This window comes from Topomyia yanbarensis, chromosome 2, assembly GCF_030247195.1.
Source record: "Topomyia yanbarensis strain Yona2022 chromosome 2, ASM3024719v1, whole genome shotgun sequence".
NCBI classification, from domain to species: Eukaryota; Metazoa; Arthropoda; class Insecta; order Diptera; family Culicidae; genus Topomyia; species Topomyia yanbarensis.
The window spans coordinates 360,134,255-360,147,297 of NC_080671.1; the positions used below are offsets into that span (position 1 = coordinate 360,134,255).

At 42.0% G+C, this 13,043-nt stretch overlaps 1 protein-coding gene across 1 annotated transcript; it reads left to right on the top strand.

Moving 5' to 3' along the window:
• On the top strand, positions 1-4,060 carry LOC131684361 (structural maintenance of chromosomes protein 6-like). The gene is made up of 9 exons (XM_058967178.1): positions 1-183; positions 249-531; positions 603-1,461; positions 1,519-1,715; positions 1,818-2,440; positions 2,499-3,148; positions 3,213-3,414; positions 3,473-3,834; positions 3,899-4,060. The coding sequence occupies exons 1-9, from the start codon at positions 97-99 to the stop codon at positions 3,921-3,923; spliced, it is 3,288 nt and encodes a 1,095-aa protein (XP_058823161.1). The 5' UTR covers positions 1-96; the 3' UTR covers positions 3,924-4,060.
• Positions 4,061-13,043: the final 8,983 nt, after the last annotated feature.

Genomic DNA, 13,043 nt, shown 5'->3' on the forward strand with positions numbered 1-13,043 from the left:
TGCACAAACAGGGTTTTTCACGTCTTTGTTTCTATTCAATTTTCCGAAGAGGAGTTGTGATTAGTTTCCTGCTAAATTGTGGATGTAACGTACAAAATGAATCGGCGAAAGCGCGAGAAATCTCCGGAAGTATCTTCCAAAAAGCGACGTAGTCGAATTCAGCGATGCAGCGAAAGTGATGAGGTAAGTTTTGTAGGGGCTTGGTTTTGGAACATCTTCAATATGAAGTTAAATGTTTACCGTTGTAGGAATCCACCAGTTCACAAGCAACGCCATTGTCCAAAAGTATGTCCACAGATTCAATACAACGGGCTATTATTCATGACATTCAACAAAACATTCGAAGTGGCAAGATCCTGAAAATGCAGTTGAAGAATTTTATGTGCCATAGGAATCTTGTGGTGGAATTCAATAAACGTGCCAACCTGTTGGTTGGTAATAATGGTAGCGGTAAAAGTGCTGTTTTGGCTGCTCTGACAATTGGGCTAGGATGTAGCGCAAACTTAACAAATCGCAGTAGTAGTGTGAAACGTAAGTATAGTTACCATTTCCTCCAAGGCTTTTTAAATACAACCAGATATGCCCTTTCATATATTTTGCAGAGCTGATTAAACACGGCGAAACGCAAGCTACAATTGAAATTCATTTGGAAAACGATAGTTTCGATGCATTCGAGCGAGATGTTTATGGAAACAAAATTATCGTGATACGCACAATCAACGCTTCCGGCGCCACCAACTATAAGCTGAAGAGTGAGAGCGGCAGTATTATAACGACAAGCCGGAGCGAATTGCTAAAACTGATTTTGTACCTCAACATTCAGGTTGATAACCCCGTTTGTGTACTAAACCAGGATCTCGCAAGGTCCTTTCTGAAAGACTCGGACGAAAAGAAACAGTACAGTCTATTCTTGAAGGCGACGCAAATCGATGCCATTACAAGCAAACTAAACGGGTGCACTCCGCAGCTGGAAAATGCCAAACATAATTTGGAAACAAACGAGAAAAGTTTACGATTTATGGAACGAGAGATTGTTGAAATTAAGGAAAAGTACGTTACCTTGCAATCAGTGGAAAGTCTCAAGGAACAAGCACAGGAAGCAAGGCTCAAGCTTGGTTGGCGAATAGTGACGGATAAGAGTGGAGAATGCTCGAATGTGGAAGATCAACTGCGTAATAAGTTAAATACTGTGAAGGAATATATGAATGTCATCAAGAATAAGGGAGCTATTGAGGAGGAAATCGAGCGTACTATTCAGCGCTATCGTAATGATATTGATGGGAAAAAGGTTGGTTTTGGAGAGGTGAAGGAAAAATATAACCAGGCGCGAAAAGTCGCACAACAGCTGCAGGAACAGCTTGCTGACAAGAAGCGGCAAATGATGAAAATTAAGGATAGGATGACCCGCCAAGCTGAGGATATTAAAAGTTTGGAAGCAGATTTAAAACAGCGAAATGAATCGTAGGTGTTTTTTTTCCTTTTGCTTCGAGCTTATTTTCTAAACCGAAACAATTCTAGGGGATATAATCGGGTTGCTGAAGAAAAGAAACGTAATGAGGAAATGATGGTGGAAGTTACTCGGAAGAGAAGCGAACTACAGGCAATGATAGAAAACGCAAAGCGCGACGTGGACGCGCATCATAATACACTAGCCCAGATAACTGATACCAAAGAGGAAATCAGTCACCGACGGGTGGCAAAGCAGCACGAGAAAAGTAAGTTCCTGTATTATAAAGCACAAAAAGCTGGCTATTTTATAGGTTCTATTTAAATAATGTGCGTATTTGATCCTTTTCTTCTTTAATATGCTATTCTAGCTCGTACGGAAATGCAGCTGCAACAGTTCGAATCGTCCTCTCGTGACAATTTGTCCGTATTTGGTCAGAAAATGCCCGCTTTCGTGGCTAGAATCCGTCAATTGCACGAACAATGTAAGTTCTCGGAGCTTCCCCGTGGACCTCTAGGCCAGTACATTAAGGTAAAGGACAAAAAGTGGACCGCCATGATCGAAACGGTGATCGGACCCGGAATGTTGACTGCATTCTACGTCAATTCGGATGCCGATCGAACGGCACTCAACCAATTGATTCAACGGGAGTTTCCAGATATGCGAGGGCGAACTATCATTACCAGTCGCTTTCACAAGCAAGTTTATGATGTAGCAGATGGTCGGGCGGAGGAAGTTCAAGGCGCACACTCGTTGATGAATTTGATCAGCGTTAGTGATCCGGTAGTGATGAACTGTTTGATTGACCAGATTAAGGTTGAAACGATTCTTGCTGTGGAGGAACAGAATTTAGCCATTAATCTCACAAGTCAGCAGGAAAATGTGCCCAGAAATTTGCAGAAGGTTGTAGTAATGGAACCTTTTTCGGAATTCTATCCAATGCCCAATTACAGAAGTTACGGTCTGCAGAGACGTCCCGCGCGATACTTACAGGTAGGTTATTTTTTTATTCAGTACAATGTTCATTGCATGATCAGTATCGTTTGTTCAGGTGAATCTTTCGGAACTGAAAAAGCAGACTGAACGACAGATGCAGCAACTTAATCAAGAATTGAACGAGTTGAACCATTCCATCGAACTGGAAACTCGCAAACAGACGGAGAAAAATCGGGAACTGCAAGAGCGCCAGAGGCTACTTGCCAAGTTGCAGCATGAGCTGAACATGGTGGACTCAAAAATTAACGACCTCAAGGCGATCGAATATCCTGCCGAGTCAGAGGATGTCACCCTTCAAACCGAGTTGGACGAGCTGAAAGTATCTCAGATTAAGCTGAGTGAAACGATTGCTGAGAGCAAGAAGAACTTGGAAGCATTTATGCGGGAAATAGCAGCCCAAGATGCTAATATTCAGGAGAAAAAAGATCACATGGGTGTGATCGAACGGGAACTTCAGGAGATACAGGACAAGATTGATGCGGAGCAACAAAAACGGCACGACATGCAAGCTAATTCCAAGACAAAACAGCAGCAGTTGGATCGGCTCACCCAGGAGGTACAAAAAATGCAATCCACTCGGAATGATCTGAAGCAGTCGCTCGAGGTTGCCACACAGGAAGCACAGAAAATAGGCGATAGGATAGAAGTAACCGAGACACAGGATGAGCTGAAAAAGGTCATTTCCTCTATGGAGAAACGCATTAAGTAAGTGTTCTAAACGTTTGTTTATTGTAGCAAGTTGGTGTAATTTGGGATTTTTCCGATTTAGGCATATCAATTCAAAGAATGAGGATATTACCGATGTCAAAGCTATTCTGGATAACAAACTCATGAAGCGGAATACATCTTTGCGTTACACAGAGTCTTTGAAGAGGGTTATCAAAGCACTGCAGAACTCACGTTCAGCTCGCTATGCTTATCTACACAAGCTCAAGTCTCACATGTCGCTTCGTGTGAAACACAAATTTAACGTAAGCGAATGACATGAAATAATTTGTTAATTTTTTAACAATCCTGCGAACATTTCAGACGGTGATGCAACTTCGTGGATTTGTCGGGGAAATCGTGATGGATACAAAGAATTGTACCTTGGTGCTTTCAGTAGTGCCTCGAGACAAGAACGTTAGCAATGCAGTTTCAAATACGAAATCACTGTCCGGAGGCGAACGTTCGTACTCGACGGTGGCATTCCTGATAGCACTGTGGTCTTGCGTTGACACACCATTCTATTTTCTGGACGAGTATGATGTTTTTACCGATCAGGTCAATCGGCACATGATGACAATGTTACTGCTGAACGAGACAAAGAAGAAAGCCGATCGACAGTTCTGTTTCCTAACGCCACAAGATATGAGCAATATTCAAGCGACCGACGATCTTACGATCCATCGGTAAGATGTGCTGATGTGTATTTACTGCCACCGATGATTAATTTTTTTTCTTGCTTCTCAACAGAATGGCTGATCCGGAACGATGCTAAAGCGCATTCTAATCTCTCGGAACTGGAATTAAATTTGTTACTTCTTACTTTACCATTTTATGCTGTTGAACTACTTATTAGGTTCGTTCTTAAAAGATTCCTTATATGACTGAAATACACGTGGTTGAACCATATGATACCGAAAGAGTTTTGCCTACTGCAATTAGAACAATTTATTGTTTCGGTGCAAACACAGCACTATGCCTTGATTCATATAGAATATGAAAGGCTTTTCCAAATCCTCAATTTAGGCAATTCGATCAAATTGAATACTCGTTTGATTTTGCTATGCAGCAAATTAAATTCGTTCAAAAATGCGACCCGTCGTAATGGATAAGAATAGAACGCTTGGTATGCGTATGTGAACACTTTGTTTTGCCACATATAAAACTTTTATTAAACTCTAGTAGTGGTTGAATGGAGCACAGTGAGTCTCATTATGTAAGGTATGGAAACTAGGCTCGAAGGAACTATCCTAATCAGTCTTGGATCACATACATTCGGAGCAACATCAGATGCAGCTTCAAACTGTTTTTTAACCCATATTCAGCATTTTTACGCTGTCACCCGCGTTATGACTTAGTAAGGCCTAACTGGTGTCGAAGGGAGTCAATTAAGGTTGTCTTCATATTCTTCTTGATGGTCATACCATTAGCATTTCTGCATTAAAATCGGCAGACAGCCTTTGTTGATTATAAAATTATGGAATCTGCATAAAGTGATATATAATGTCTTTTTCGCTTCAAATAAAAAGAAAATGGCGGTTTCGACGACGACGACGATTTCGATTCTACGAGACGACAGATTGACGGTGCCGAATTGCCTGTAGAGATAAGCAGCGGTAAGCTTCAATGTCTTAGGCATGAAGTTTTAAAAGAGAGAATAAGACACTCACTGCCACTGAAATGAAATCTGTAAGTAGCAGTAAATCTGTTTTATAATGCCAGCTAAAACAGTTCAGGAACTGTACGGGATGGCACTGGGCCTGTGGCCTTCGACTGGCATGGTTCATTCTAATTGTCTTCATGGCTGGTTGGTAGGCGTGTGCCCCTTATTATAAGGGAACATATCAATTTGCTTCGGTGTGGATCCTGCTAGTAGTCGACACTTTTGAGCTTGGATATGGGTAATAGGCCGGCAACAATTTTGCCTTTTTCCCATTGGGTAATTTCATTTTTCCCCATTGGGTAATCTCAGGCAAGGAGTGCAGGATTGGCACCTAAGTGATAGTTGATTCGACCAAGCACAGCGGATCTTAGAAATTATAAGCAGTCCTTTCAGGTTGGCGTAGTCTGTTCGATTCGACCCCGATGAACATTCGGTTCGAGCAAACTAAGAGGCCTTTACCCGTCAAGCTACTCAGCATAATGACATGGGAAAAATGAGGATTTGCCTGATTCATATCGTAATGAATACGTATATTGACTAAAACAGAAAATCGAATTCTGTTATAAGTTGAAGGTGAAACAGCATTGTTGTAGGAAAAAATATTCTAACACTGCTAGTATGTTTACCGTATTCATTAGTAGTCGATTGATCCGCTTCGGACCTAGGAGACAAAAATGAGATTAGAAAGAGAAAGAAGCGGATTCAATGTGAAATTTTCCATTATGACGTAGACTCCAACGCAATGGTAGGATGATTTTCCGTAGAAATGGACAGACTAAATGACAACCATATTACATGCTCATGTTCCAAATAGTTGGTATGAATGTATAAATGAAAGTTCGTATGCATGAATGTATGCCTGTAGGTATGGATGTATGTAGAAGCAATGTATCCCTGAGCAAAATGGAAGAACAGCCTCTTGAGTCGCCGAAACGCTCATGGGAAGCCGGGTGCGCGAACATAGGTGTGACCATAAAGCACTGCACACACTGACAAGTGCAACGGTAAGGCGATAGGTGTACTGTTAATGTACATGCAGAAATAGGTTGTTGAGACAGCTCGATTTTTTATTATTCGATTCGTTTATTTGCCTTATAAAATAAACAAATCGTTTGCGTTAGCTTAAAGGTACCGATTTTGTTTTGTTTTACATTTTAAATTACTAAACTAAGGAGATTTTGTAGCTATCTTATACATCTAAACAAGGGGGTAATATAATTTTCGTAAGATTAGGGGGGTAATTTAGTTTTTTATGGCAATATGGTTTGACATTTTTAGCAGGGAGATTATTGGAGCAAATAATTTTTAACTAAGGGGGACAATTTAGAACTAGACAAACTAGAAGAGTTAGGAAGAGCTAAATGCTTCGGGAAGAGTTTTGGGGGGAGGGGAGTAATGGGTGATGCTTCTGGGTATAAGAGTCAGGGAGGGAGGGTGGACAAAGATGGCAGGGGGGAGAAAATTATTAACTTTCAGTATCAGGCATCGGGAGATCAACGGCATAGGTTACAGACTCGGGTGGCCTCCATTAGGAAGAATTATGTACTTGGACGCCGGGTGGTCCTCCCCGAGTCGGCAGGGGCTCCAGACGATTTTTTTTAGTACAGCTCAGATGCGGATCGGAAAAACTTCGAGTTGCGCGTGTGATGTTCGTGTTGTAGGTCCCGTGTTTATTGGCTCATTCGACAGAGATGTTTGGAGTCGCATCAAACCTTCGTGGGTATGATAATGATGTTATGATAAGAAAAATGAAAGGAACAGTTAAATTTGTATATTGATGGTTTTTTGAAACTGTATACGAGGGACATATAGAGGAGATCGCGGCTTGCCATAACATCTCGAACCGGTACGTTGAGTGGTCTTCTTCGGACCCGGAGGGTGTTCATTAGTCGAGATCTGGCAAAACTGTTCTCGGTGCATGCAGTAGATATAGAATACTAGATTAGGATTGTCGCTGGTGTTCCCATTGATTTCGCCTCGAAACATGTTTGTTTTGCTTCCGGTATATATCTGTCAAAGTATCGAAAGTCTCTCTAGTAAAAGTCTATGTTGGTCCGCACTTTTGGTACACGCAGAAAAATATGGCCTGCTTTTAACCACAAACTGTTTAGTTGAACTTCATGTTAGTATAATGCAGAGTTTGCCTATTTTTCATTTCAGTCTCGTTTATTCTGCTGTGATTTATATGCATTCAAGACCGACAACGTCCAATGCATAAAATTTGCAGCAGAATAAACGAGAGGCAAACATAAAAATGATGTGATATCTGGTAAGAAACAAATTTGTATGTGGCATACTATTATAATTTCATTAATTTTCACATGATATCCATCCCTCGGCATGATACTGTACCTTGATGTGGTCCGGGGGCTTTTCCACCAAAGCAGTATTACAGTAATTATATCACAGAAACTTGGGATACGATTAATTTCTTTTTAGTTAAGCTACATTGTGATCAATTTTAGTACTTAACTTGGCGACCTTTATTATTCACTGCCATGGTCAAATAATATACAATGTGGGTTTAGGGCCCAATTCTCTCTGCAGGCACCCTTCTTTTGTTGCTATATTTTCAATTTGATCCATGGTAACACTCACTAACACAAATTGCTTATTCTCTCATATACACTAACAATCTCTCATTTCAAACGTACAAACGTGGCCTACGCGATAACACAAACCTGGTCAGAAATACGAACGCCCGTGATCTCGCCAATATTCAAACACCCCGATTGATTAGGTGAACGTTGGAACCTAAGAACCTAAGCTCGCGCAATCATGAATCGGTCACGTCCGGAAGTCTCCGCCCTTGATCCTAGCAGCCCAAATTCATGCCTTTAGTTGGACCAATAGAAATAAAAACTAGACAAGACGTCCACGCGCGATCATTGAAGAATACGCGAACATGCGAATGGCCATACGCTTATAAAAATAATGCGTCCACGCGAAGTTACATACATACTAGCACACGCGACAAAAACGTCCACAACAACCGCTCGAGTCCTTCGCGATCATCCACGCGCGACCACAGCCACGATCTCATAAAAAGTATAACACCCCGGTGACTAAGTGAATGGTTTAGCACTTATAAATCAACAATCCCGGTCTCGAGAGTGAACCTCCAAATGCCCGTGTTCGCGCGATAATGAATCGGTTTCGTCCGGAATCCTCTATTCTCGATCCTAGTAGCATAAGTCCAATGCCTTCAGGTGGACCAATCAAAAATATAATGCTCATATCCACTAAACTACATAAAAATCGAATGTATACACACAAAGTCACATACACGCGACAAACAAATATAAAAATGCTTGAGCCCTTCGCGACCATCCACGCAACCTATACTCGCGCTCTTTCAGACATTATAACATCCCGGTGATAACATGAACGTCTCAGCACTTGTAATCACTCAAACGCAGTCTCAAGCGTGAACCTACAGTCCCCCGTACTCGCGCATTCATGAATCGTTCACGTCCGGAAGTCTCTATCCTCGATTCCAGAAGTCTAGGTCCACGCCTTAATTGAATCAATTAACTCTACAGCTCCAGTAGGACAACTCTCGAAAAAAAATCGGAATATTATTAATACTCAATAACAATACTAACTCTTCTCTTTATTTTATTTTTATTTATTTTCGGTCTCATGCGTTATATTCTTGTGATGACCTTTTCGAGCTCATACATCCAAGAAGAGCAACATTGCTGCCAACAATGATACTTCTCTGCCATCAGACGTCCCCAGGTTTTAGAACAATGGAGATGTATTCTCATACCCGATGGAATCAGATAAGTAGGAACGATCAACAAACTGCAAGTAGTATATAATAAATTATTATTCGCATTAAAATATTATTTACAGGCTCCACACATATCTCAACATACACAAATACACAAATGCTTGACAGGTGACTAGGCCAAGTGCATTTACTCGTAGGATCTATCATTTCGATGATCGCCTCGATTGTACGAAACCAGTGCACAAGTAAACTGACATAAGCTAGTCTCATCTGGTGAATGCATGTAACCTGGAAACCCCAGACACGACAGGACGAGACGGACAGACTGGACTCGACGAGGCCTAGTTCAGAGTTTTCGGGCATTCTGCAATGCACGGTTAGCGACCTAAAAAAAGAAACATTCGGCATGTTATTTTTCCTTTTATTACTATATCTTAAGTTAGGTTCATACTCATACTCACTAACACAATCAATAGCATATTCTCCCATATACACTCACATCCAAAGCGCACAAACGCCCTTAACTTTCGCGATAACACAAACCTGGTCAAAAACGCGAATTTACATTACAATTTCAATCATCCACACTCACCTACGCTCGCAATTTCGCCAATTAAAACACCCCTTACTTAAGTGAACTTTTCAGCACCTATAACTTTACAACCGCGGTCTCAAGCATTAACCCACCACTCGCGCGATCATAGACCAGCTACGTTCGGAATTCTCTACTCTCGACTCATGCCTTCAGTTGAACCAATCAAAAATGATGCAATGAATGATGCATATTCACCAAACAACACGTTCTCCTACCATGCACTAAAATTAATTATCATATTCACGGTCCGCGCGCGATCGTTCAAGAATACACGTGAATATGCGAATGGCCACACGAATCTAAAATCAAATTTATGCACGCAAAGTTAGAGACACGCTAGCATTCAAATGCTCGAGCCTTTGGCGATCACACTATTACACAATTAGTAAACGCCCACGCTAACCCAGACAGATATGCACTCCTGGACTCGAACACTAAAAACCACACCTTCCACGCATACACCACCTAGGACTGAACATTAGATTCATACACACAAAGCAACAAGTAATAATTGCAGGTATTCGTCTGGCAACCGGGGGAAGTACATCTCAAACGCAGAACTTATCATTTCAATGATGGCCTTGGATCTGCGTTGCCTGTGTTGAAGGCACCATAGCTTGATGTTCCTACCACTGATGCTAGCGACAATCTTAATCTAGTGTTCTGTATCTACTGTGCATGCCAAACAATGCGCTCGATATCGTGATAGCCGTCACTACACGCGAAGATACCACTATCCAATACGCCGGAGATGTGCATCCAGCGTGTAATGGTTTGCCGTGAGTCGGGACATCACACGAATGAAATCACAACCCACATCCATTCCCTTGAACAAAGGTTTCGTCGATACCTTAGGGACTATCAAATGTAGCCACTTTCCTAGTTCACCTAGAAGTTTGCCAACTTTCGAGGGTTCTCTGATGAGTAATACTGAAAAATTCGCTGAAGTAAAATTGTCTTTCATAAACGTCACCTTCTAGGGCACCTTAGCCACGGAGAACAGACATACAAGCTAGAACAAACTTTCCCGAAAAACCTGTGTAAACATTTAAATGAAAATACGTTGAATATCACCATCGCATACAGGTTTGCATGCGTGAGTCACCATTGTATCCAAGTTTGCTTACAAGTCCCGTATAGTGATTGCTGGCCGATCGAAGCGCCGACCAGTGACAAGTGTCTACTTGCTGTTGTCATTTCAAAGCGACAGTTATTTTTCTTACACAAGTTGAAAAGTTTACTTGTATGTCAGTTCTCAGTGCCTTAGCTAAGGAACCCACACCAAGGTAATCTGGATAGATTTGTCAGATAAAGCACTCAGTAGCTCCCGTATTTTCCCAAAAAATACGAGGAGTGCTTTCCATGTTTCATCGAGCGAATAGCGTCAATGAAACTGAGGCTATCCGAAACGATGAAGTAATGGTCTGCTGGTAATGTGTCAATGACTCCAAGGGTATACTGGATAGCCGCTAGTTCTGCGGCGTAAACTGAAGCAGCGTCACTGAGTTTGTAGGAGGCGGTGAACTTTTGATTGAAAATACCGATGCCTGTGGACACATCGAGGTTTGATCCGTCAGTGTAAAACATCTTAGAGTAGTCAATTTCTCGGCATTTATTATGAAAAATATTTAGAACCTCTTGTGGAAGTATGTGATCCGGAATTCCACAAATCTCGTCTTTCATGGATGTGTCGAAGAAAACAGTAGATTCAGAAGTATTTATGAAATGCACACGGTTGGGATTGTAAGAAGAAGGATTGGTATTCTGCGCTATGTAGTCAATGTACAGGGACACGAAACGGGTCTGAGAATTGAGCTCAACAGGCCTTTCGAAACTTTCAATCACCTCCGGGTTCAAGATATCGTATTGGATGAGCAATCGATATGAGAGTTCCCAAAATCGATTTTTCAGCGGGAGAACGCCCGACAGAACTTCGAGACCCAACGTATGGATCTACTGCATGCACCATAAGGCGATACACAAACAACGATACTGAATTCTTTCGAGTTTGATGAATTGTATGTCGCAGCGAAGCGAGAGCAGAAGCATCCGTATTCTATTACCGACAGTATCGTTGTTTGATACAACCTAATTAGGTCTCCTGTGGGGGCACCCCACTAGGTTCCGGTTATTGTACGGTGAAAGTTGATCCTTTGTTGGCATTTCAGTTTCAGATACCTAATGTGGCATCCCCTAGTACCTTTCGAGTCGAACTGTCGATATTTTATTGTAAAGACCTGAGCTATGATTTAACCCATTAACAGCAGTAGTTGTGCTGGTTCACGCTTCCTAGAAAATACAACTAGCTCAGTTTTCTCCGTGGAGAATTCGATACCCAGCTTAATAGCCCAAGCAGACAAATTGTCCAAGGTATTCTGTAATGGTCCTTGTAGATCGACAGCTTTGGGTCCCGTGACAGACACCACGCCATCGTTTGCAAGTTGCCTTAACGTGCAGGAATTGTGAAGACATTCATCAATGTTTTTGACATAGAAATTGTATAACAGAGGGCTTAGACATGAGCCTCTGGAGAAGGCCTATGTAACTAAATCGAGATGTCGATAAGTCACCACTTGAAAAATGCATGTGCTATTCCGACAACAAGTTTAGTAAAAAATTGTTTAAAGTCGTTGAAAGACCATGCTGGTGCAGCTTTTCTGAAAGAATGTTGATAGAAACTGAATGAAAAGCCACCTTAATATCTAAGAACACTGATGCCATTTGCTCTTTGCTAGCATAGGCTATTTGAATTTCGGTTGAGAGTAACGCAAGACAATCGTTCGTCCCTTTGCCTTTCGAAGGCCAAATTGTGTATCTGACAGTAAGCCATTTGCTTGGATCCAATTGTCGAGATGGGATAGGATCATTTTCTCGAACAACCTCCGGATACAGGACAGCATTGCGATCGGTCGATAAGAATTGTGGTCGGAGGCTGGTTTTCCTGGTTTTTGGATGGCGATAACCTTCACTTGTCTCCAATCGTGTGGGACAATGTTAGCCTCAAGAAACTTATTAAATAAGTTCAACAATCGTCTCTTGGCACAGTCTGGCAGATTCTTCAACAAGTTGAATTTGATTCTGTCTGGCTCTGGGGCTTTATTGTTACATACTGAGAGGGCAAGTGAGAACTCCACCATCGAAAACGGTGTTTCGTTCGCGTTATCGTGAGAGGATGCGGCGTGGTAGATCTTCTGTGCCGGGCGGAATCCTGACAAACCTTCTTGGCGAAATCGAATATCCAACGGTTTGAATATTCCACGCTCTCGTTAGTGCTGTTTTGGTTTCGTAAGCGCCGGGCCGTGCCCCAAAGAGTGCTCATCGATGTTTCGCTCGTTAGCCCGTCGACGAACCGGCGCCAGTAGCTATGTTTTTTAGCTTCCATCAATCTCTTCATTCGCGTTTCTAACGTCGCGTATTGTCGAAAGCTAGCGGGTAACCCGTCGTTCCGGAAGCTCACGTGTGGGCACTCTTTGTCCCACCACGGATTGGGAGGACGTTTTTGTATGTTCGCGCCGGGTACTGCTTTAGTCTGAGCTTGATTCGCGCTGTCGACAAACAAGCCAGCCAAAAAGCTGTACTCTTCCTCCGGGAGAACTTCACCCTGTCAAAAAAAAAATGCGGACGAACATGGTCAGGCGATTTAAAAAGTTTGACGTTTGACTCAACTCGCCTGTGCTAATTGCCCCTAGGAACAAATGCAATTTGCGACTGCGATTTAAAGGCAATTTTAATACTTAGATAAATTTTCTGGCGGCTGAAATGGACTTGGTTGTTTTTTGCGTTTTTCAAACATGGCGGTTCATGTTTGGCTTAAGTTTAAAATTGTTTTTTTTTTAAACAATTGGCGTGTTCCCGCTTGTATTTTGTTTGCTTAGTGCACTTAATTTAGCCAACGAATGTG